The sequence below is a fragment of the Anomaloglossus baeobatrachus genome, chromosome 6 (genome assembly GCF_048569485.1).
Source record: "Anomaloglossus baeobatrachus isolate aAnoBae1 chromosome 6, aAnoBae1.hap1, whole genome shotgun sequence".
Classification (NCBI taxonomy): Eukaryota; Metazoa; Chordata; class Amphibia; order Anura; family Aromobatidae; genus Anomaloglossus; species Anomaloglossus baeobatrachus.
Window position 1 is genome coordinate 486,160,743 of NC_134358.1, and position 27,032 is coordinate 486,187,774.

The window sequence follows — 27,032 nt, forward strand, 5'->3', positions numbered from 1 at the left end:
AGAGATGATGAGGAATGTTTCTACTCACTGACAGCAAGCAGACATGTTGGGGAATGTTTCCATTCAATGACAGCAAGCAGAGATGGTGGGGAATGTTTCCACTTACTGACAGCAAGCTGATGTGTTGGGGAATGTTTTCATTCACTGACAGCAAGCTGACATGCCGGGGAATGTTTCCATTCAATGACAGCAAGCAGAGATGATGGGGACTGTTTCTATTTACTGGCAGCAAGCAGAGTATAGAGCATGGCTGGCTGCGAGACAGAGCTGCGCGATCGGAAGGAACTTGGATAAACTTCACCAGACTTCATTATCATCGCGTAGCTCTGTGTGTGACATGGCCTTATTTGCGATCACAGTTGAAGGACTCACCGGTGACAGCAAATCCCCTGAGTGACTGAAGTGAGCCATGCGATCAGCGGTGCCATCACTCAGGTTACCCGTGGCCAGCTGCAGTCCTCCACCTGAGATCTGTGGCCACGGGTAACCTGAGTGACGTCACCGCTGATCGCGCGGCTCCCTTCAGTTGCTCCGTGGAGCTCACAGGAGCGGCGTTGTTCTATGGCCGCTCCTGTCAGCTTCATGTAGCAGAGATGGATGCGTTGTTGGACCTCATGTGGATTATGCCACACCTGGAGGGGTATTTGGGGATTTTAATAAAGTGGTGAAAGAGGGTGGGTTTTTTGTCTTTTATTCCAAATAAAGGATTTTTTCGGGTGTAAGTGTTTATTTACTTTCACTTACAGGTTAATCATTGGGTGTATCTCATAGATGCCTGCCATGATTAATCTAAGACTTAGAGGCAGCTATGGGCTGCCATTAACTCCTTATTACCCCGATTGCCACTGCACCGGGACAATTCGGGATGAGCCGGGTAGAGTCCTGGGACTGCTGCATCTAATGGATGCGGCAATTCCGGGCGGCCGCTGGCTGATATTTTTAGGCTGGGGGCTCCCCATAATGTGTAGCTCCCTATCCTGAGAATACCAGCCTTCAGCCATGTTGCTTTACTTTGGCTGGTATCAAAGTTGGGGGGGACCGCACACCGTTTTTTTCCATTATTTATTTTTTTTAACTGACTGCACTACATAGACCCGCCCACCGTCGGCTATGATTGGTTGCAGTGAGACAGCTGTCACTCAGCGTGGGGGAGCGCCTGAATGCAAGCAATCATAGGCGCCGATGGGCGTGGGAAGCAGGGAATATGAGATAGAATAATGAGGGCCCGGCATTTTCAAAAGCTGGAGAAGCCGCCAGAGCAGTGTGACAGCTGTGCAGTGCCACGCCGGTGATCGGCCAGTGATCAGTGAGTATGAGAAAGGGGGGGAGAGACCGACAGAGAGAGAGACCAAAAGACTTATGTTCTGTTTGTCAAAAAAGCGATTTATGGAGCTGCTAGCAGCTACTGGACACTGTGTTCAGTCCTTACAAGGACTATTTATTAGTTGGATCTACAAACGCTCTCCCGCACACAATACAGTCTATCTACACAGCCAGTTCCCTATCACTGTGCGCTCACAAAATGCCTGCTTGCTTACAGTGCTGGCCCAAAGTATTGGCCCCCCTGCAATTCATTCAGAGAATACTCAGTTTCTTCCTGAAAATGATTGCAATCACAAATTCTTTGGTATTATTATCTTCATTTAATTTGTCTTCAATGAAAAAAAGAAAAAAATTTGTCACAAAGCCAAATTGGATATAATTCCACACCAAACATAAAAAAGGGGGTGGACAAAAGTATTGGCACTGCTTGAAAAATCATGTGATGCTTCTTAACAGCACCTGTAACTTACCCGTGGCACCTAACAGGTGTTGGCAATAACTAAATCACACTTGCAGCCAGTTGACATGGATTAAAGTTGACTCAACCTCTGTCCTGTGTCCTTGTGTGTACCACATTGAGCATGGAGAAAAGAAAGAAGACCAAAGAACTGTCTGAGGACTTGAGAATCCAAATTGTGAGGAAGCATGAGCAATCTTAAGGCTACAAATCCCTCTCCAAAGACCTGAATGTTCCTGTGTCTACGGTGCACAGTGTCATCAAGAAGTGTAAAGCCCATGGCACTGTGGCTAACCTCCCTAGATGTGGAAGGAAAAAAAAAATTGACGCAAGATTGTGCGGATGGTGGATAAAGAAGCTCAACTAATGCCCGCTTTACACGACACGATCTATCGTGCCATAGATCGTCAGGGTCACGGTTTTTGTGACGCACATCCGGAATTGCTTGCGCCGTCAGCCTGTGTCACACCTCCTAGCGATGCAGTATCGCTCACAAATCGTGAGTCGTGTACTCGTCGCTAGGTTTCATAAAATCGTTTATGAAATATGGCGCCGGTTGGTCATCGTTCCCGTGGCAGCACACGTCGTTCCGTGTGACACTATGGGAACGATGAACATCGCTTACCTGCGTCCCGCGGCTCCCGCCGGCTATGTGGAAGGAAGGAGGTGGGCGGGATGTTTACATCCCGCTCATCTCCGCCCCTCCACCTCTATTGGCCGACCGCCATGTGACGTCGCTTCAGGAAGTGGATGTTCGCCGCCCTCAGTGACATCGCATGGGAGGTAAGTGCGCGTGACGGGGGGTTTACGACTTTGTACGCCATGGGAAATCAATTGCCCGTGACACACAAACGACGTGGGCGGTTATGATCGCTCGAGCAATCGCACGATAGATCGTAACGTGTTAAGCCCGCATAACATCCAAACAAGTTCAAGCTGCCCTGCAGTCCGAGGGTACAACAGTGTCAACCTGTACTATCCATCGGCGTCTGAATGAAAAGGGACTGTATGGTAGGATACCCAGGCAGACCCCACTTCTTACCCCGAGACATAAAAAAGCCAGGCTGGAGTTTGCGAAAAGTTACCTGAGAAAGCCTAAAACGTTTTGGAAGAATGTTATCTGTTCAGATGAGACAAAAGTAGAGCTTTTTGGGAAAAGCCATCAACATAGAGTTTACAGGAAAAAAAAAGAGGCATTCAAACAAAAGAACACGGTCCCTACAGTCAAACATGGCGGAGGTTCCCTGATGTTTTAGGGTTGCTTTGCTGCCTCCGGCACTGGACTGCTTGTGCATGGCATTATGAAGTCTGAAGACTAGCAAGAAATTTTGCAGCATAATGTAGAGCTCAGTGTGAGAAAGCTGGGTCTCCCTCAGAGGTCATGGGTCTTCCAGCAGGACAATGACCCAAAACACACTTCAAAAAGCACTAGAAAATGGTTTGATAGAAAGCACTGGAGACTACTAAAGTGCCCAGCAATGAGTCCAGACCTGAATCCCATAGAACACCTGCGGAGAGATCTCAAAATGGCAGTTTGGAGAAGGCCCCATTCAAATCTCAGGGACCTGGAGCAGTTTGCCAAAGAAGAATGGTCTAAAATTCCTGCAGAGCATTGTAAGAAACTCATTGATAGTTACCGGAAGTGGTTGTTTGCAGTTATTTTGGCTAAAGGTTGTGCAACCAAGTATTAGACTAATGCGGGCTTCACACGAGACGATCTATCGTGCGATTGCACGAGCCATCGTACCCGCCCCCGTCGTTTGTGCGTCACGGGCAATTAGTTGCCCATGGCGCACAAAGTCGTTAACCATCCGTCACACGTACTTACCTCCTGGACGACCTCGCTGTGGGCGGCGAACATCCTCTTCCTGAAGGGGGAGGGACGTTCGGCGTCACAGCGACGTCACAATGCGGCTGGCCAATAGAAGCGGAGGGGCGGAGATGAGCGGGACATAACATCCCACCCACCTCCTTCCTTCCGCATTGCCGGCGGGACGCAGGTAAGCTGTGTTCATCTTTCCCGGGGTGTCACACGGAGCGATGTGTGCTGCCTCGGGAACAATGAAAAACCGGACGTTCGATTTTTTGAAACTGAGTGACGTGTCATTGATGAACGAGAAGGTGAGTATTTCTGCTCGTTCACTGTCGCACGTAGCTGTCACACACTACGATATATCAGACGATGCCGGATGTACGTCACTACCGACGTGACCCCGACGACATATCGCCCGATATATCGTACCGTGTGACGCCGGCATAAGGGTGTCAATACTTTTGTCTGGCCCATTTTTGGAGTTTTGTGTGAAATGATCAATGATTTGATTTTTGTATCATTCTCTTTTTTTTTCATTGCAAGCAAAGTAAATGAAGATAATAATACCAAAGAATTTGTGATTGCAATCATTTTCAAGAAACTGAGTATTCTCTGACAGAATTGCAGGGGTGCCAATACTTTTGGCCAGCTCTGTATATAGCCCCTATGACGCTGTGCGTCCAAGCCAATCACAGTAACACCACAACAAAGATGGCTGCGGCGTAACTGTGAGGGCAAGCAACATCAAATGTGTTCATTGGCTGGGAAACAGGTGCCAGGAAGTCAGAAATGAAAATTAAACTATTGGAGCAGATGTTGTTTTATCCATCGGATACCGAATTGTGCAAATAGCCTGTTATCCCTTGGATACCGAATAGTGGCGAATACATTCGCTCATCCCTAGTAAATATGTTTTGGTAATAAAGATTTAAGATTTTAGTCTGCTTGAATGGCTCTCTTTAGTCTCTAAGGTCTCTTCTGATAACCATGGCTGTGGGGGCCTCTTATGCCTCTTGTTTATTGTCTTTTTGCCTTCTTACGTTATAATAGTCCTTATATGTCTGTCCATAATTCCTCATGGTTTCTTTCATTCGTGTCAAGTGATATAAATCGGTTGTGCAAACTATTCTACAAATCTTCAGGTATTTTTGTCAAATAGAAGCTGATTGGGTGAATTGGGTTGTCTGTCCAGTGAGGTGCACTGATATAGTACTATGCAGCCCACCTAATTTAATAGTATGGGTGTCATCAATAGGCTGTAAGCCAGACACTGTGCATGCCATGTACCTGTATGACTTATCTGTGTGCATGTTTAATACTAACAGCTACCACTTCCTTAAATGTATAGGTTGTTTCATCAATATTTTGCGCTGATAGTCTCATAAGAGGAGGACTGACAGAAGGGTTTATAATGCTCATTTAAACCGAGCTGTGCTCCTTCTCTCCCCACTGGAACCTTAGATTAAAGGTGTGTGTAATACTATTGTATGAAGTTGAGGATTCTGATCGTGTAGGGTAATGAAGAGCAGAGACGGGTTCTTGGTGCAAGGAATTTCTATAATACACAGCCAACAATATGTACCCAGTATATACCACACAGAAACAAACACAAGCACAGTATATACCGCTGAGCACAGTCCTTACGAATATAGTCCAGTAAATAAGTAGTCCAGGTAACGTAGATCCGAATGAACAAAGTTTGTGGCACAAGTCCTCACACCGGTGTGACCGGGTGATAAGTCCCTGATTTTGATCCACGCAAATAATGTATCAAATGGTCCTGGCCAAGTTCAATAAGTCCAAACACATTTTTAGCAGAAAGAGTAAATACAGGTACAGTTCCGGAAAGACAGTCACAAAGTATCTAATCGGTAAGTATCGCTTACATACACTTGGGACGTCCAAGCCGCTGGTAGTAGCAATACTGCCGGGAGTTAACCTGAGACCAGCCTTACAAGGAAGCCGCAGGTAATTCACAAAGATCCGGAAAGGCAACCAGGTAACGAGAGCAGCTGAGCAGGAGCAGACAGGAAGCAGTATACTCAAGCAACTAGACTAAGCTTATATGCGGGTTTTTAAGCAGATGAACCGGAAGTAGAACACACAGAACAGAAACTCCATTTTAACAAAGGGCAAGATCATTCAGAAGCAACCTGGAACCACCGAACACTGACAGAGTGAGTCATCAGTGCTCTAGTCTCCCAGCACTTTCTAATTATGCAGGAGGTTAGACCAGGAGATCAGAGCTGTATCCTTATATCTCACATACTGACACCTAATCTATGGTGAGGGCATGAAGAAGTACATGCTGCCAGTAAAGAAGTACATGCTGCCAGTAAAGAAGTACATGCTGCCAGTAAAGAAGTACATGCTGCCAGTGAAGAAGTATCTGATAACACCCACTTGATTGTAACAGAGTTAACTCATTAGGTGCCATATTCTTTAATTCCTAATACTTCCCCAACAAAGAGGTGAAAAAAAACCATTTTATTCAGCTCTGCAGCCACTATTAATAGGGTGTCCATTCAACATGAAGAATTTGGTCAAAGGTGCTTATTAAGGCACACTGGTAACTACAACTTAAGGCTCCAATTGCATGAATTTGTGAAGTTCAAGAAAGTCTTGTTTTATATTGTTTCAAATATTTTTTTTATTGTTTTTATCCTTTTCCATTTCAGAAATTTGAAACTCTTGTTGGAGAAAGAGGAGCTCAGTTGAGTGGTGGCCAAAAGCAAAGAATAGCAATTGCCAGAGCTTTGGTGCGAAATCCTAAGATACTTCTGCTGGACGAGGCCACCTCTGCTCTGGATACTGAAAGTGAATCAATTGTACAGGCTGCTTTAGATAAGGTACGTATGATGAACATTTTTTTAAACAAAATATTAGCATTTTTAACATTTTGACAAAAATAATTCTGATGAAACATGCTGTTGTGTATTCTGTTATATTTACATTGACTGCATTGTTTTAAGGCCAGTAAAGGACGTACAACAATTGTGATCGCCCACCGTCTCAGCACAGTTTGGACAGCGGATCTAATTGTTGTGTTACAAAATGGCACAGTGACTGAGCAAGGTTCTCATTCGGCATTAATGGACATAAAAGGAATATATTACAGTCTTGCAACAGCACAGGTACAGTGGATCCAGCCATTTTGCTAATGCTTTGAATCTATACAAAAAAATCTAAAATAAGTGGTATAGGTCATATATGGCTTCTTAATACTAGTTCAATCGTAAGTTTTTAATTTTATGAAGTAATGCAGGAAGGTAAATAATAAAGAATGAGTCCCAATATACAAGTACCACTTTCATACTTCATAACACTGTAGCAGAGATTTACAGACACAATGATATATATGAGATCACCTTTGGTACCAGAATCAGACCTGGAACTAATGTTTGGCACACAGCGGGAAGCTCAGTTGATAATGTAAAGAATAGGATTTAAAAGCTGCAGACGCGAATGATTAATTAAACACGCTACACATTTAGGAGACAGTTTGTCCCTGTGTTCTATGTTTTGTGGACCAGCCGGCAAAGTCAGCACTATTCTCTGAACTGTGCAGTTGGACTAACCCCCTGCCCAAAAAGTGCGGGAAGCTGAGAAAGAGCAGAAGAAGAGCTAAGAGCAGGAACATGAGAAGTTGGGTCACCTGAGAGAGGAGAGCTTACCAGAGAGATTATCCGAGAATGGCGGTTGGAAGACAGGTACATTGCCGTGCTACAAGAGACATTGCAAGTCTGACTGTGACCGAGCTCTGGTGTCCGCCAAGCCAGTACCGGATTGGGTTAGCGATTCCGCTAGTGAGGAGTGACGCCATCCAAAGGAAGTAAACACCCGGGTCTGTGAACAAGGAGAAGTTCCCCCCTGCCATGGAAGCAGAGTGTGCACCGACGAGCCACCCGAACACCACAGAATTGAGCTTGTGAGAGTAGACTTGGCACTCCATAGCGGTACCTTGAGTCAATTTGCAGGTTTACACTTCTAATAGGGTGTAGTGTAGACCTCAGTAACCATAGCAACCACAGCGCGGTAGGTGCACGACCTGCGTAGTGGAGGCTGGCTAGTTGTTACTGTAGTGTAGTTTCTAGCCTAATTTGTGTACCAAAGTTTCCCTATTGTATTTGTGTCTCTAATAACTGAGGTGACATAGTGTTGTGCAGCACAGGTAGAACCTGCAATAGTTTGTACTATATATAGTTTGAACTGCATCTTTTTCCGGTAACAAAGCTGTTACCTTGTTTCCTGTATCGTAATTGAACTGTGCCCCACGGAGGTATCTTCCCTTCTGCTACTCAGCCAATATGGCCATAGTGGCAATGTCAATATCTGCAGTCATGACATAAATGAAATATAATACACAATACACTGACATTTACGTGCATGGTTTGTGGCCAAATACAGTGCTCGCGGCATATATTACAAAATGGAAAAACATTGTTGCAAACACGAAAGACATTTTTAAAAGTCAAAGTATAAGGAGTCTGTCAATAACTTGATGTTTTTATACCATTTTTCACAGTTTATACAAGGAACAGAAGACAGTAATGAAATAAAAGAGTCAGTAAATGAAATACCCAAAAAGCAATTATCAATAAAGTGTCTTAACTCCCCTATTCGGAACAACATGAAAGAAACCAAAAAAGAAGAACATGAAGTACAGAATGAGGAAGAGGTAATACACTAAATATCTACTATTTACAATTCATCATAAGATGAAATATGGTTACTTCATGTTTTCATAGGTTAATTATTTATGAAAACTGGAAAATGATATACAAAATACAGTGCAAATTCAGACCTTATGGCCCCCAAAAGTGGCCTCTTTATTGTAAATGAGAAGATTTTTGCAAACAACTCATTATCATTTCTATTACTGGGATGTCTTTTGGATCCCTATATAAAGGGGTTTTCCATTACTTAACATTCCCTTTTGAATGACCCCATGGTGTTATTGAATTAAAAAAATAGATATTCACCTCTTTGACTAACTACGATCCGCTGTAATCATAACTGTGTCCCCTGCCATCTTTTGGGAGCAGCATGTGCTGAAGACATCACGGTTTCTTCCACTCAGATAAAATGTGAAGGTTGCAGCTGATCATCTCCAATTGATTGTTAAGGCCCCGTCACACGCAATGACGTATCTAACGATATATTGCCGGGGTCACGGATTCCGTGACGCACATCCGGCATTGTTAGCGACGTTGTTGCGTGTGACAGCAACGAGCGAGTGTTAACGATGGAAAATACTCACCAAATTGTCCATTGTTGACACGTCATTCATTTTCAAAATATCGTTGATTGTAGAGGACGCAGGTTGTTCGTCGTTCCCAAGGCAGCACACATAGCTATGTGTGACACCTCGGGAACGCCGAACTTCAGCTTACCTGTGGCCGCCGGCAATGCGGAAGGAAGGAGGTGGGCGGGATGTTACAGCCGCTCATCTCTGCCCCTCCGCTTCTATTGGGCGGCCGCTTAGTGACGCTGCTGTGATGCCGCACGAACCGCCCCCTTAGAAAGGAGGCGGTTCGCCGGACACAGCAACGTGGCTAGCCAGGTAAGTCCATGTGACGGGGCCTAATGATCTTGTGCGCCACGGGCAGCGATTTGCCCGTGACGCACAACCGACAGGGGCGGTTACGCTCGCTAGCGATATCGCTGCGTGTAACACCCCCTTTAGGCCAGGACCACATGGGGATTACAGCGATCCCCTCGCATGACACTTGGCTCATGCTGGCAACACAGCAGGAGCTGAGTGTTATGCGAGTGTCATTGCGACTGAGGTCCGATCATGAGATCGGACCTCAGCTGCGGGTGGCGGGACAGCACTGAGGAGGGGCAGGCCAGTGCTGAGTAGGGGAGGGCCGGCGCTGCAGAGGGGAGGGAGGGATTTATCTCCTTCTCTCCTCCATGGCCGGATATTGCCATTCTCGCTCTGCACTCACGGTACACTGGTGTACCGCGAATGCAGTGCGATTTTTCTCTCGCTCCATAGACTTGAATGGGTGTGAGAGAAACCTGGATCACATTATAGTCGCAGCATGCTGCGATTGTTTTTTCAGTGCAATTAGAACTGAGAAAATAATCGCTCATGGGTGCTGTCATACAGGCTAATATTGGTCCGAGTGGAATGCGATGTTTTATCGCATCCCACTCACTCCGTTTTTTATGCCGTGTCGGGGGACACAGTGCTGAGTGTATAGACACGATGCATCAAGGAGGTGAAAATCTATTAAATTTATTTTTCCAACAATTCCAAAGGAATTGTTTGTGAAAAACCACTTGAGTCCAAATACCAAGACACTACTTTTATCCTAAAGCAGTCTCAAACCCTTCATTAAAAACTGTTCCTAATTTCTCGGATTTACAAAAAAAAAAATCTTCAGCATCATTCACACACTTTATAAGACTGTAGCAGCCAGAGAGTAAGTTCATTACAAAAAAAAATGATTCTCCATCCAGGTCAGGTGAGGACACACACAAGCTAGGGACCCCAACGTAGAGAAATACTTTGGCGTAGTGTTGGGGCTCTATTGCATTGATCAATTCAGTAGCTAAATTTCTCTTGATTCATATGTTCATGGCAGTAATGTAGATTCCATTTTTCACATTTTCACTCTTACATATAGCTATTGGATTTTTCAAGTCAGTATTCACACAGCAGTTTCTGCTATTCCATGTATTCCCCTTACATAGTCACTGGTGTGCATACCTTATCTCCCCATAACAATATGCATCCAGAACCACGAGCAATTCTGGGTGCATATTGCTAATCCCTGCCTAACCATCCCTGTATACACTAGCATAGATAAAGAGATCTTTACAAAAAGTATTACTAAAAAGCCTTTATAATAAGCTAATGATCGCAGGGAGTAATCGCAAAGGCGTTAGTTTCTGCGCTCATTCTGTTCTCTTAACATATTAGCACATCCACAGAGGCATGCTAACATGCTATTCAATGCCCCATTGACCAGCATCATCAGCAGTGATGCACGTATCTGAGTCCATTGTCAGTGCTTCAGAACGCCAGGCTTAAGCAGGGTTTACACGCTGCGATCTCGCTAGTGAGATCGCAAGCGATCGTACCCGCCCCCGTCGGTTGTGCGACACGGGCAAATATGTGCCCGTGGCGCACAACCGCACTTACCCCCATCACACGGACTTACCTGCCCTGCGACGTCGCTCAGACCGGCGAAACGCCTCCTTTCTAAGGGGGCGGTTCGTGCGGCGTCATAGCGATGTCACACGGCAAACGTCCAATAGAAGCGGAGGGGCGGAGATGAGCGGGACGTAACATCCCGCCCACCTCCTTCCTTCCGCATTGCCGGTGGAGGCAGGTAAGGAGATGTTTGTCGCTCCTGCGGTGTCACACACAGCGATGTGTGGTGCCGCAGGAACGAGGAACAACATCGCTAACATCCTGAAAACGATTTTTTGTTTCAGGACGACCTCTTCCCGGCAAACAATTTTGACCACTTTTGCGGTCGTTTAAGGTCGCTCGTCCTTGTCACACACTGCGATATCGTTAATGACGCCGGATGTGCGTCACAAACAACTTGATCCCGACAATAAATCATTAACGATATCGTAGCGTGTAAACCCCGCATTAGGGTCAGTGCACATGATCAGAATGCCTGACATTTCCAGTCATGCGCACTATGAAGCTGGGGGTACACATCCCGGCTTTAGAGAGATCTAGTGCGCATGACCGGAAGTGCCGGGCATTCTGATCATGAGCACGCCTGTGAAATAATCATGCTATCTAATCGGCATCTTGATATGCCACACCTGTGAGGTGGATGGATTATGTCAAGAAAAGAGAAGTGCCCACTAACACAAATTTAGACAAATGTGTGAACAATATTTGACAGAGAAGTCCTTTTCTGTAAAAAGAAAAATATTTTGATCTTTGAGTTCTGCTAATGAAAAATGGGAGCAAAACAAAAGTGTTATGTTTATATTTTTGTTCAGTATATCTTACATGGGGGAGCATGGTAATTGAGAAGGGGATGTCAATGTAGTGGACAATCCCTTTAAGGCTATTAACTGATTTATTAAGGCGGGCTTTGCACACTACGACTTCGCAGGTGCGATGTCGGTGGGGTCATGTCGAAAGTGACGCACTCCCTGCGTCGCTCTCAACATCATAGTGTGTAAATCCTAGATGATATGATTAATGAGCGCAAAAGCATCGTTATCGTATCATCAGTGTAGCGTCGGTCATTTCCATAATTACGGAAGGACCGATGTTACGATGTTGTTCCTCGTTCCTGCAGCAGCACACATCGCTGTGTGTGAAGTCGCAGGAGCGACGAACATCTCCTACCTGCGTCACCGCGGCTCCCGTTGGCTATGCGGAAGGAAGGAGGTGGGCGGGATGTTTACATCCCGCTCATCTCCGCCCCTCCACTCCTATTGGCCGCCTGCTGTGTGACGTCGCAGTGACGCCGCACGACCCGCCCCCTTAATAAGGAGGCGGTTCGCCGGCCAGAGCGACGTCGCACGGCAGGTGAGTGCATGTGAAGCAGCCGTAGCGATAATATTCGCTACGGCAGCTATCACAATGATATCGCAGCTGCGACGGGGGCGGGGACTATCGCGCTTGGCATCGCAGCATCGGCTTGCGATGTCGCAGCGTGCAAAGTACCCCTAAGAGATCCAATATATTTCTATTATCTTTTAGTAAAAGAGCGTCATTGTAAAAGAGGCCATATACACATGAGCAAAGTCGGAGTGACTGACAAGTTTCTGTGTACGTGGACCTTTCAATTCTCCCTTGACTAATGAAGTTGGGGGAAAGAAGAATTTATCATAGGGGAAATTGTCAGCATGACTAGCTGTTGGTTAAACAAGCTTTCAGCAGATAGTAGCTATGAAAAGTGTGTGGTATGGACTTTAGAGTTTCTAAGGGATTTTGTATCATGTTTTTGCAATGTTCATCCTACAGTTAATTGAAGTTTGCAATATTTTACAACGCCTCAAATATAGGAGTAAATACCATAATATTTCTGCACTATTTTATTTTTTCAGGACAGTCTTCCCAATGTTTCCTTTCTAAAACTTTTGCAACTTAACCAGTCCGAATGGCCTTATATTATGGTTGGGGTTCTTGCATCAATAATTAATGGGGGAACTCATCCGGCATTTTGCATCTTTTTTTCCAAGATGATTGCTGTAAGTAAATTAAGAGCTGCAAGTACAATGGCAGAACATGTCTCAATAACCGTGGTAACGGTGTAAGGAATGATACTATTAGTAATTGGTAAAAACATCAATATAACTACCGTAATGGCAACATGTGACCAAGATACAGTATATTTTCTTTATATTAGAATATCCTATCAATCTAAAAGTAAAGAGAATAATGACACCCAGTGGCGTAACGTGAAGCTCGAGGGTACCAATGCAAAAGCTCCAATGGGCCTCTCACTTATTGCAAGTCTTTAATAGGCCATTTTATATACTGTAGGTCAAACTTTTTGAGGCCCACTAGGCTTCAGAGAAATGCTGCGTTGCAACCCCTCTATCTATTGTAGTTACACCCCTGATGACACCATGTATATAGTGACAGAGGATAACTGCCCTTCTTAAAACAGATTTGAGTTTGTGATATTACTCTCTTTATTTTACGATGTAGAAGGCCTAACTAGTATCAGTACTGTACAGATGACTGCATGAGAAGAATGAAAAGTGATTGATGGAATAATCCCAGTACAAGTGTAAAATACCACAGCTACAGTGTGTTGACCAACACTGAATCAGCCACTTTTTGAGAAGCCATACAAATTTTGGCACACACAGAGACAAACATACAGAAAGAGACACACATTCAGAAAGAGACACACATACAGACAGACACACACAGAAAGAGACACATACACAAAAAGAGACACAGACAGAGACACACACAGAAGGAGACACACATATAAAAAGACACACATAAAGAGACACACACCAAAAGACACAGACACACAGAAAGAGAGATACACACAGAAGGAGACACATACACAGAAAGAGACACACACAGAAAGAGACACACACACAGAAGCAGACACACAACAAAAGACACATACACAGAAAGAGACACACACCAAAAGACACATACACAGAAAGAGACACACACACACACCAAAACAGACACATACACAGAAAGAGAGACACACACCAAAAGACACACACACAGAAAGAGACATACACACAGAAACTGGATGTTTGAGGTAATATACTGGTTGTTTTGACAGTTACCCTGGATATTTATCAGGTGACCTATAGAAACCAATTACAGGTGTGCTTCTATTTTGTTACAGGTCAAGAAGCTCTGTTTGGTTGCTATAGGCAATGAAGGACATTGTTAGTATAAGACAGCTTATGTGTCAGTTAATATGATTTCAGTGGTGACTCTTAGCCAACGATGTTGTAGAGGCTGATGTAAGTCACGTGACCTTTCCTGTATACCAATTGTGTAGGGTTTTATATACTGTCAATTACAGACTATGCCACGTACGAAAATAAATTGATTGGATGAATGTTGTCAGATGCTAAGAGAAAAGCCGTATTATGGCTCAATGAGCTAATGTATTTTATTTTGTTATAGTTAAGAATAGTTAGTTACTATCCCGAGTTATACAGCTAGTTATTGATTAAACGAACAGAAATGGAAACTAATTGTAATGTGCCTATGCTGTGCAGCAGAAAAAAGATACCTCCCAACCATATTGTTTTGCTATCACCGAATCTTCAGACTGAATCCTATATGCTGAGGTTTTTTTTCTCTATTTTCTAATTACTGGATGATAATTATTTTTCCTGTTTTGACAGCTCTTTGGATATGATGATCCAGATAGAATAAAAAAGGAATCTGATTTATATTGTATATTGTTTGCAGTAATTGGCGTTGTGTCTTTTTTTACTTACTTTTTACAGGTAAGTTGATGATCTTGTTGGTTATGCAATATTTTTTTAGATCAACAACAAAAAGAAAAGCGATCAGACATCCAATGCAAGTAAATATATATTTTTATTGGTGCAAGTGCATGGCATAGGGATAGGCATAAAGAGAGGGCATACAACGGTGGTGTCAATTCATCATAATAATGCTGACAGTGCTAATGGTACCACTGGTGGCGGAGAGTGTCCGGGGAATGCATCAGACAATGGTAATGACCTCCATATTAAATCCCCTACCATGGGGTATAACACATATATCAATGTCTATGAATTCCACCCCTGACGCAGGCATTCGCCGAAACTGACGTCCGTCGGGTGGGGGGCTCCGGTGAGTGTACTATGATGTTCATGGTGGATTATTTACATACATTGGTATGGGTATTTTGACCTGTTTGGCCGCTGGTTGGTGGGGTGTTTCTGTGGAATTCATAGACATTGATATATGTGTTATACCCCATGGTAGGGGATTTAATATGGAGGTCATTACCATTGTCTGATGCATTCCCCGGACACTCTCCGCCACCAGTGGTACCATTAGCACTGTCAGCATTATTATGATGAATTGACACCACCGTTGTATGCCCTCTCTTTATGCCTATCCCTATGCCATGCACTTGCACCAATAAAAATATATATTTACTTGCATTGGATGTCTGATCGCTTTTCTTTTTGTTGTTGTTGTATGCTATGCGATTTATCCAAGGTCCTTATATACGCAGGCACCATTAATACAATATACATTGATTATAAATTGGTAATATCATGATGGTGGAGTGTATGTTAAAAAGTTTATTGATTAATATTTTTTTAGATACCAATATAATAGTCTAGAAACCCAGTTTATATATATATATATATATATATATATATATATATATACACATATATATATATATATATATATATATATTAGTATCCATTAAATTTCACCACTCCTTTTAATTTTGTGATATTAGTAATGACAAAAATTATTTGCTTCTCAAATATAATTTTTTAAAAATCACTATCCAAAGCAATGCATGTGATTGGTATGCAAACTGATGACTGTCAGTCTTATAAACAAAGCTCACTGCGCTGATCTGAGAACAATCATACCATTTAGCTCTAAGAGCAGTGAGACAGTCATGGACAGTTAAGAGCAATGGATCTTAAGAGAAATCATGTCCTAATAAAATGAAACGATGGCCTTGGCAGTCACAAAAAATTCCTCTTCATTTTCTGATGTTCTTTTCCATAAACATTGTGGTCTCTCTAGTTATCATGAGATTACATCATTCAGGGCAGGGAGCAATGTACCGACATTGATACAGAGTGCAGCGTTACTGATAGATAGCCTAGCCATCTAAAAATGTTGCCCCTCTTATGTTCCTCTACTGTCCACCACTAGTGGCTTTCACTCTATTGCTCTGCATAAGATAACATTGTTCTTCCTGTTAGCCCAGATACTTGCGCTTATACATTAAAGCATGCGCAGTGCAGAGGGCTGGTTGAGGGGCTGTGCCAGTCATGTTGGCACGCTTCTGAACTTGGCTGGCTACATAAATAGGTTTTTGGATAAATAGCGATTTTTAAACCATTCAGTATCTACAGTGATTTGCAAAAGTATTCGGCTCCCTTGAATTTTTCAACCTTTTCCCACAAATCAGGCTTCAAACATAAAGAATTTTTTTTCAATGTTATGGTGAAGAATCAACAACAAGTGGGACACAATTGTGAAGTTGAACGATATTTATTGCTTATTTTAAACTTTTTAACAAAATAATCTAACCAGAGTACTTTCTTACACATGTTCAGGTGGCTTGTGGCAAACTTTAAATTACACTTTTTATGGATATCTTTGAGAAATGGCTTTCCCCTTGCCACTCTTCCATAAAGGCCAGATTTGTGCAGTGTACGACTGATTGTTGTCCTATGGACAGACTCTCCCACCTCCGCTGTAGATCTCTCCAGTTCATCCAGAGTGATCATGGGCCTCTTGGCTGCATCTCTGATCAGTCTTCTCCTTGTTTGAGATGAAAGTTTGAATGGACAGCCGGGTCTTGGTAGATTTGCAGTGGTATGATACTCCTTCCATTTCAATATAATCGCTTGCACAGTGCTCCTTGGGATGTTTAAAGTTTTGGAAATCTTTTTGTAACCAAATTTGGCTTTAATCTTCTCCACAACAGTATCACGGACCTGCCTGTTGTGTTTCTTGGTCTTCATGATGCTCTATGTGCTTTAAACAGAACACTGAGACTATCACAGAGCAGATGTATTTATACGGAGACTTGATTACACACGGGTGGATTATATTTATCATCATCAGTCATTTAGGACAACATTGGATCATTCAGAGATCCTCAATGAACTTCTGGAGTGAGTTTGCTGCACTGAAAGTAAAGGGGACGAATAATATTGCACTCCCCACTTTTCTGTTATTTATTTTTTAAAAAAGTTTAAAATAAGCAATAAATTTTGTTCACCTTCACAATTGTGTCCCACTTGTTGTTGATTCTTCAACATAACATTAAAATTTTTATCTTTATGTTTGAAGCCTGAAATGAGGGGAAAAGGTTGAAAAATTCAAGGTAGCTGAATACTTTCGCAAGGCACTGTATCTAAAACTAAACTATGTAAAATAAATACATTAGTGAATCAACAAAAGGATTAATCTGGTGATCAGTCCTCTTTAAAGAAACATTGCCATTAACTTTTTTCCCTAAACCTGTGGAAATGTTAGTGTAGTGCAGTGTCAGTGTGTTAATGTTCTTCCCGGTCACAGTTTTCTCCAGTTTCCAGCGTCGTTCAGCTAATCGTCTGAGTCATGTGACAGTGATTCAAATTGTCTGGCTCACTGTTTGCTTTATGAGAGATCTGAAAGTCTCTTTTACAATGTAAGTGTCAAGCTACTGCTAGGGGGCTCTGGGACTCAGGTAGAAAGAGAATTTCTGAGTGCAGTAAGACAAAAGCTCACTAGAGGTCGCTAACACAAGAGCAGAGATAGACCCTGACTGATTGACTATGTCGGGATGTCACGTCTGATCTGAGGAGAAAACAAGCCAAAGTCAAAGAATAGAGCCCAGGTTGGATACTGGGAGAGCAAGTAAGCACAGGGGAGGGAGTGGAGGACACAGAACAGGACCGGAGTCTGGGGGACAGGGAGGAACAGAGGGACGGAGGTCAAGATGGGCAGGAGGAATGGTGGTCAGGACAGGCTGGGGAAATGGAGGTCAGGTAAGGTTGGGGAAACAGAGGTCAGGTCGGGCAGGAGGGAGGGAGGTCTAGACAAACAGGACCGGGTAGCGGGACAAGAAACAGAAAACTTCTCTCAGGAAGAGTGCACGCAGCAGAGCCGGAAATATTACTGGTGGCGTCCTGGAGGTAGCAGCACCAAGATATGGTGGTACGACCCCCGGAACGAGGCTAGAACGAATAGGCCTCTCCCAAGGGACCTAAACCCTGGAGGCAGGATACATGCACCGACTCAGAGCCATGCATGAATCATGACAGTAAGTCTATGGAGCCTCGTTCTGATGCTCCATAGACGTACGTAGTACAATCCACTTCTGGGTCATGCAGAGCACAGTGTGACCTGGTGAGTTTGAATCACGTTACATGAGACAGAAGAGAAGCAGAACGGCGCTGGAAACCAGAGAAAACTATGACCGGGAAGTACATTAACACAATGACAGTGCCCTACGCTAAATTGTCTACACTATTTGTCTTTCACTGTTCAGGGTTTCATGTTTGGAAGATCAGGAGAAGTTCTCACTATGCGCTTAAGGCATTTAGGATTCAAAGCAATGTTGCGTCAGGTTAGTGTCAATACAAAATTTCAATATCTCCCTCTGTACGAGATATAACATCAGTATTTTTTTTATTGGACAGGAAATATCCTGGTTTGATGACAAGAAAAATAACACAGGAGCTTTAACAACAAGACTCTCTACTGAAGCTTCTCAGATTCAAACTGTATGTATAATTCAGAATTTAGTCCACTTTGGATTTCTTTCTCTTTTCTTTTCACTGGACATAGTGTCTCCTTTAAAAGCACCATAAAATCTAGATATTAATCAAAGTCAAAAACTAAAAATTCAGACTTGGACCAGATTTTTGGCATTCTAGTTGTTTAATTTTTCCAGAATGAATACTTTCCTTTTAAATTATTTGTATAACGCTTTTTAGGGAAGGTATTACAATACAAAGATAAAAGTATAACATAATATAATACAAACAATACGGTGATACAATCTGCATATACTTCGAGTAGTTAAGGTTGAATTAAAAAATCTCTAATGGGAGGTGGGAGAGGGGAAATGGGAAGGGATGGAATTAAGGCAAAAAAGAATCTAATAAACTAACATCAAAAGAGAGGTCAACCAAAACGTATATACAGTTATAAATATTAATAAAAATTAACTGGAAAATTTAATATCAATATTGTAAATTTCTGGTAATTGTAGTTAAGGATTGTTCAAAGGGATCTTTATTTTTGGAGGATAAATGTAATTCCATAAAGATCATCTTCTGTCATAGGTAGGAGGAGAATTATTCCTAATAGCATATAATTCAAAAACATTATGAGTAGTTATTCTTTTTATAATCTCTGATAGGAGAGGAACATTGGTTTATTTCCAATTGGTGGTGATTAGAAGTTTTGAAAATAAAATGTATGGATAACTATAGATCTTGATTCAATAGTTAAAGGGAATCTGTCACCAGTTTTTTTCCGATAAGCTGTGGTCACCACCAGTAAGCTCTTATTTACAGCATTCTATAATACTGTATATAAATCCCTAAGCTGCTCTGTATAACATAAAAAGAGCTTTTGTTATACTCACTTGTTAGGCGGTCCAGTCCAATGGCCTCACTGGTCTCGGTTTGTCGCCTCCTCTCTGCTTGCATTCGCCATCCTCCTTCCCAGTTACATGTGCATGACGTGCTCTACGTCATCCACACAGTGTCTTCCATTGCCCTCCTGCGCATGCACACTTCTCTCTGCCCAGCTGAAGATAGATCAAAGTATTGTAGTGCACATAAGCGGGCATCATTTGACCTTTCCGCACACTTGCGGAGTACAGTACTTTGGTCTGTCCACAGCAGGGCAGAGAGAAGTGCATGTGCGAAGAAGCGCAATGGAAGACACTGTGTGGCTGATGTAGGGCATGACAGCCACACAAAGCAAAAAGGATGATGGCGATGGAAGAAGATAGGAGGCACCGGACCGAGACTAGGGACACCTATCGGACCGGACCGCCCCGCAAGTGAGTATAATAAAAGCTCTTTTTTGTGTAATACAGAGCGACCTGGGCTCTTAAGGCCCCGTCACACACAGAGATGAATCTTTGGCAGATCTGTGGTTGCAGTCAAATCATGGACATATTGTTCCATTTGTACACAGCCACAAACCTGGCACTGATTGTCCACAATTTCACTGCAACCACAGATCTGCCGCAGATTTATCTCTGTGTGTTTGACAGGGCCTTAATATACATTATTCTATGCTGTATATAAGAGTTTACTGGCGGTGGCCGCAGCTTACAGGGGACAAATCTGGTGACGGGTTCCCTTTCCTTCTGATTCCAAGGATAGAAGTGCAAGGGGTGTTAAAAAGGAATACCATGGTTGCACACTGTTCTGGGAAAACTGAATATGTCCTTCCAAAGAGTTTTAAAAAAAGGACATTCCCATAGTATATGAAAAATTCACCGTTACTCCAGCATAAGTTAGATTGAATTCGGAAAAGCTCTATTCAAAATAACTGGGGTATAATACCATCTTGTTAACATCTTGTTGTAAATTTATGAAGGTTAGCATTAATTGAGGTAGAATATGGTAGCTTGATTGGTTTTTGCAATTCATCTGAACGTCTTTTTCCCAACTAAGAATAAAGTTAATTGGAAATTGTCAGGTCCATTTTAGCAATCCAACCCAGCAGCATTCACATGTGTATGCCAAATTTCCCTGCCCAATCAGCCCTGTGTAATGCTATTTACTGAAATCAATATTTTTTTTATTAAAAAAGCATTTATACAGTGCACTGTTCCTATGCTAATTAGAGCCTTGACTAGTCATTGCAGTATTGTTTCGCCAAACATGCATGCAGCTGCAGGGAGACTATAACTTATTTTCTCCCTTTAGCTGCTGTTCTAGTTAGACAGTTGAACATGTTTAATATGGCATTTACTTGCAGATCTCCACAATATCTCCAGGTAAATACCGTTTTTACTAGTTGACAGATTCACTTTCATCACACTAATTGTTTCTTATGCAATGTAAACACCTAAGAAGACAATACAAACTTTGTCCTTAGATTCTATTTGTAATACTTTTTAATCTTTTGATCCTGGAACCGGTAGCAATCGCTGTATGAGGTCCAGCGTGTGTGATTTTTTCTTTTGTATATAGTATCTAATATTCTTAGAGGATGGCAAATAAAACTTGAAAGGCAGGAAATAAAACAATTGTAGCAAGCAGTTTGCCTCAGTTCAGCTATTTCCTGATTTCATTTATAATAATATATAAATGTTAATAAACTATTTTCTTATGTTGTCACATTTTTAACTGTTTCTGTACTATAAATAAGGGAATGGACATATTGTGTGGTCCTGATATCGGCTCAAGAATCATATCTGAGGTGTCATGATCCCTCTGTGCAGGGCATCTTGCACACAGGTGACGTTTTGCTGCACCTTTCCTGAACTACAGAGCCGGCAGTGACATGTTTCCTTTGTGCAGAGCATCTTGCATTTGGAGATGTTCTGATGTGTTTCTTTGAACACTAGCTGACAGGTTGTTTGACAGCATAGGATTCTATGCAGGTTCTGGGAGGTGCTGATTACTCAGGTGTTCCACCTTTCTGGTAATTGCTCTGTTTCATTACTGAGCATGATCTTCCAGAACCTTGCCAGTCATACTCTCTGGTTCTGCAGATGTGCTCTTGGCTTGTGTTTGTGCTTGTATTCTGATCTAAGTTTACTGACCCCGGACCGTTGATAGACTCCTCTTTGCCCGCCCCCTGTTCATGTTGTTACCTCCTGGCTTCTTACCTCAGATCTTTACTTGACCACATCTCTGTCTGCTCCCTGAATCTAGTACGTACTGTCCTGGAATTCTGACCCTCGGTTTGTGACTTGACTGTGTTTCTGCTTACTCCCTGTGTCCTGTCGTGTCCTCCAGTTTCCTGACTTGTCTGACTACCCTCTGTCTATACAATCCGGAAGTAGTGACTAGCATCACATGAGGACTTTAGAACTTGGATGGTTGAATACTAAACATGCATTATAAAATCCCCCTAAGCTAAAAGTATATTGGAAAAGATTATATATAAAGTTTACGTGTATTAAAGAAGATTTGTCACTTGCTCAAAAATGTGTGCTAAATACTATGTAAAATCTCTGAGATCCTCTGATTCTGCAGCTCTTTTTCATTTTGTTCTGTATTTCTTCATTGAAGAGATATTAATTATAAATAAAACTTACTACCATGTTGCTAGAAATAATTTTCCCCGTGCCCTACACATTTTTCTTTTTTCTTCTCCCATTATTTGATTTCTTTTTTTTGCCCTGTACTCTAACCTAAGACAACTACAAGGGGGGACTCTACCACAAGAGAGCATCTTTATCTGGGGCTCACACTAATTCATACAGCTGTGTATGGATTGACATGTATCATGGACTAGGAGGAGTCCAATAAGTTACTGTCTCTCGATCACTATTTCCAGCAGTGCAGTAGTAAGTTTTTGTTTTTTCGTTATACAGTCATTTTCACATTGACAGGCTCGCATGCAGAGCCTGCCTCACTACCATAAGTAGCATATACCTAAATGCATAATCAGACTCAAGCAGCTTTATATTCTCAAGTGTATAGTGAGCACCAGTGAGTTCATTCATTTGTGAGATACTAATGTACTTATTTTGGAGCACACTATGTGAAATCTCTGCTTTACAGACTAATTGGGTATTTCTTCAAAGTGTTCTCCTGGGGTGTGTGCTTCCTCTCCTTCCCTGTGATGCTGCCAATCACAATTTGGCAGCTGATCTAGCAATCAATCAGTCTCAGACGCTGCCGAGCTCTTATTGGCAGCATTTGGGAGGAAGAGGTAAAAGCACAAACTTCAAGAGAAAGTTGTTGAGAACTGCCAAATTGGATGTCAAGTCGGAGATTTGACTGCAGGAGCTACATTTCTGAATATCTCTGCAATGGAGTGAGGCACATCAAAAAAGAGACAGAATCAATGGATCTCATGGATTTTTACATTTATTTAAATCAATTTTTTAAGTAAGTGACAGGTCAACTTTAACTCTAAATTTCTTAGCATACCATACGTCCTACTTAGATGACAACGGTACCTTTATAAAAAGGAGAGAATGGAAGCACTGTGAAGGATCTAATGATGAGGGGTATAATTAATATACCAAGGCGCTCACCTAAAAGGGTTGTGCACCCCTGCACAACCCCGGTTATGGCAGGGATGATCAGTAGTATGCTGGATAGAACTGGGCACTGGTGGCTTCTGCATCCGTCAATCGATGGGTCTTATCCAACTGTGGTCATGTGACTGGTCCGGACGGAAGCGTGTCACCCTAGGTCCTGTCAATTCACACACAATAGGTACTTGGGTCAGGAAACAATTGAAGAATTCTGAAGCTGCTCCTGCCGTTAATCCCTCAGCGGGATGTAGATCATAGATGAGACTGGACAAATAAACGGTCAAACAGAGCGCTGGGTATGATGAGAAACTTTAGTGTACAAAGGAAAAAACCTTTATTGCCCTCTACAGCCACAACGCGTTTCAATAGACAAGCTATCTTCATCAGGTAGAAACATAATCTAACTTTACCTTTATTACATTTTTCATATAATGGCTAATATTTGTTTATAAAGGAATGTGAATTGCTTTTGTCTCATTTTATAGGCAACAGGGTCCAGACTTGGATTACTTTCACAGAACTTTGCCAGTATGGGACTTTGTATTATACTTGCTTTTATTTATGGCTGGGAGATGGCTTTGCTGGTTCTTGCAATGACTCCAATCCTTGTGGTTACCGGTCTACTAGAAACCCGGGCTCTTACTGGCTTTGCTAATAGGGATAAAAAAGATCTTCAAGAAGCTGGAAAGGTAGCTATAACAGCTAGTTTACTATCAGTGTAAATCACTTCTCCAATCTCTGTGCTAACTTCAGAGGTCCATGCTCAAAACATCTGTTAAATCCAAACTAGTTTCATAATTACAATTACTTCTATACCTTGTTGTCATAAAGTGCTATTGCTGATGAAGAAAAATATACCCTGATTCAAATATCTCACACATTTCCACTGGAAAACATCAATTGTTCCAACAGCTTTCCTTACCAAAGCTTACATATCAATTGAAAATGGCCATCCTTGACTTTGCTTTTTTTTTGCATAGGGCTGAGGACTAGAGATGAGCGAACCGGTCGCGGTTCGGCTCGAGGTCGGTTCGCCGAATGGGGGTCCCGTTTGAGTTCGGCTCGTCGAACTTTCGACGAACCAAACTCGAACCTATAGGCTATAATGGGAGGCAATCACAAACACATAAAAATGCATGATAAATGTACACAAACAGTTAATAAACATTGCCATAACACTTACCGGTCCCCGCGATCCCTCCTGCACTCTGTCTCCTGCCGCTATTCCATCCGATGATCGCTGAATCCTCACGGTGACCGGCACTGCAAGCACTGGCAGTGATGCAGGACCTATCGTGACGTCAAAATAGCCATGTGACCAGTCACGCGGCTATTATCTCATTGGCTACAGACTGGTCACATGACTATGACGCGTCATGTAGGACCTGCGAGTGCATCTCTCCGGTACACGGTGCACATTTGTGTATCGCCGTGTACCGGCGACATGCTCTAGCACACGGTCGACTCCCCGTTCCGTTAGGGACCGGCTGACACACCCTGTCATTAACGGAGATCACCGTTGCCATAGCAACGCAGTTAGCGGTGACGTCACCGCTAACCGCGGCTCCGAGAGTACCGTTGCTATGGTAACGCGTCTGTCAGCGTTACCGCTGACAGCCAGCAGCACTGATCACTCATGGAGTGAAGGCTGCACGCTGCTTCTCGTGCAGCTTTCACGGAGTGAATGCTCCACGGGAAGCAGCGTCTTCCCCCATGCAGCAGTGATGTAGCAGAGCTGCATTTGTTGAACAAGAAAGACAGAAGACCATGGATCGTGGAGGGCTGACAGGGGGTAATAAAGATGGAGTCTCTAATGTGTCTGTATATTTATTTCTATTAAACTATTTTTTCTCTGTGTGGTGTCTTTTTTTTAACCCTTTATTGGAGATTCTTAACGGCCGGGTCAAACGTGCCTGACATTAAGAATCTCTGGCTTAATACTGGCTAGTAAAACAAAGCCAGTATTAACTCATGATTACCCAACAAGCCACCCGGCTCCAGGGCTGTTGGAAGAGTTGGATACAGCGCCAGATGATGGCGCTTCTATGAGAGCGCCATGTTCTGGGACGGCTGCGGACTGAAATTCACAGCAGAGGCGCGCAGAAACCTCGGGCTAACCTGTGCTGCGGATTCCAATCCCCAGCTGCCTAGTTGTACCCGGCTGGACACAAAAATGGGGCGAAGCCCACGTCATTTGTTTTTTAATTATTTCATGAAATAAGTGAAATAATTAAAAAAAAAAGGGCTTCCCTATATTTTTGGTTCCCAGCTGGGTACAAATAGGCAACTGGGGGTTGGAGGCAGCCCATGGCTGCCTGCTGTACCTGGCTAGCATACAAAAATATGGCGAAGCTCACGTCCTTTTTTTGTAGTTTTTTGGCCAAAAAATTAAAAAATGCTTCCCTGGATTTTCCATTGCCAGTAAAGGTAACACCAAGCAGTGGGGGTTAGCAGCCAGTAGCTGCTTGGATTACCCTTAGCTAGCAATACAAAAAATGCAGCGGGAGCCCATATATATTTTTTTTAATTATTTATTTAAATAACTAAAAACAAAATGGGCTTCCCTGTATTTTGATTGCTGGACATCACAGTGCTGTAAAAATAAATCTTTAAAAAAAAAATGACATAGCGCTCCACGGTATTTTTGATTCTCAGCGCAGATAAAGCAGACAGGTATGGGTTGCCACCCCCATCTGCCTGTCGTTACCTTGGTTGGCAATCAAAATACAGGGAAGCCCATTAATTTTTTCTATTTAAAAAATAGTTAAAAAAAAAATGACGTTGGGTCCCCCCATTTTTGATAGCCAGCTAGGGTAAAGCAGACGTCTGTAGCCTGAAAACCACAGCTGGCAGCTTTACCGTGGTTGGGGATCCAATGTGGAGGTCCCCCCAGGCTCTTTTTTTATAATTATTTTATAAATATTAATAATTACACAAAAAAAGTAGGGTCCCCTCCAAATTGGATCACCAGCCAAGGTAAAGCGGACAGCTGTGGTCTGGTATTCTCAGGGTGGGAAGGTCCATAGTTATTGGGCCTTCACAGGCTAAAAATAGCAGGCCGCAGGCACCCCAGACGTGGCGCATCCACTAGATGCGCCAATCCTAGCGCTTCACCCCAGCTGATCCCGTGCCCTGGTGCAGTGGCAAACGGGGTAATAAATCGGGTTGATACTAGCTGTAAAGTCACCTGAGATCAAGCCCAGCAGTTTGTGATGTCATGGTGTCTATTAGATACCCAACATCATAAACTGTCAGTACTAACAAAAACAAAAAATCGACAAAAGAAATTTATTTGAAAAAACAGTCCCCAAAACATTTCCTCTTTCACCAATTTATTGTAAGAAAAAAAATAAAGGGGTCCCACGACGACTCTGGACCGTCTAGAATATGGGGGGGAGACACTCAGGGAACGTATCCCCCATTTTCTAGGAGTGTGGACCCTTCATGTGAGGAGTGTGGGTGCAATGAATCTGCACTCACTCTCCCCGGGTCCACAGCAGCAGAGTCCATGTCGTAATGGTTGCTACCAAAGCTGCAATGCCCTGCTCATGAGGTAAGGGCATGCCTAATCAGGAGAACTACTGTAGAGAAAGCTCTGCTCACTGGTATATAGGTGCTCAGAGGTAATAATAGATAAAATTAGTGAGTAACCTCGGCACTCTAAATCTCCCAGACTAAGTCAGTAAATCACAACGGATAGTAATGCAAAATCACTCTTTATTGGTCCGTATTAAGAAAACATTTTTTTTCATAAGCATATATGTTTTTGTCCAAAACAAGTTACAAATGACGTTTCGGCCTGAGCCTTCGTCAGATTGGACTTATCTGCATGTAATCATGAAAAATGACAATAATCAGTATCACATAAGAGTGAGAGAACAATAACATAAACTCGAACAATGTAGAGGTACAATTGGGATGCAGCAAAAAAATTGCAACACAGCAAGAAATGAAACACATGATACAAATGTCATAATACAGTACAAGGACAATATAGTAATGACAAATATGGGGTCAGAGTAGGCTTAGACAGCTCTGGTACGAAAGAGATGTCAATCATAAAGTAACATGT

At 42.8% G+C, this 27,032-nt stretch overlaps 1 protein-coding gene across 2 annotated transcripts in view; it reads left to right on the forward strand.

The window, feature by feature from the left end:
- ABCB5 (ATP binding cassette subfamily B member 5) overlaps nucleotides 1-27,032 on the forward strand; it is a 133,846-nt gene that overhangs the window by 91,822 nt on the left and 14,992 nt on the right. Inside the window, exons 14-21 of one of the 2 annotated variants that reach the window (XM_075315382.1) lie at nucleotides 6,272-6,442; nucleotides 6,566-6,727; nucleotides 8,119-8,271; nucleotides 12,630-12,773; nucleotides 14,418-14,522; nucleotides 18,266-18,343; nucleotides 18,417-18,500; nucleotides 23,446-23,649. In XM_075315382.1, the coding sequence (XP_075171497.1) occupies nucleotides 6,272-6,442; nucleotides 6,566-6,727; nucleotides 8,119-8,271; nucleotides 12,630-12,773; nucleotides 14,418-14,522; nucleotides 18,266-18,343; nucleotides 18,417-18,500; nucleotides 23,446-23,649 (1,101 nt within the window). The remainder of the gene's footprint in view (nucleotides 1-6,271; nucleotides 6,443-6,565; nucleotides 6,728-8,118; nucleotides 8,272-12,629; nucleotides 12,774-14,417; nucleotides 14,523-18,265; nucleotides 18,344-18,416; nucleotides 18,501-23,445; nucleotides 23,650-27,032) is intronic. The other variant, XM_075315383.1, reaches the window with a different exon arrangement.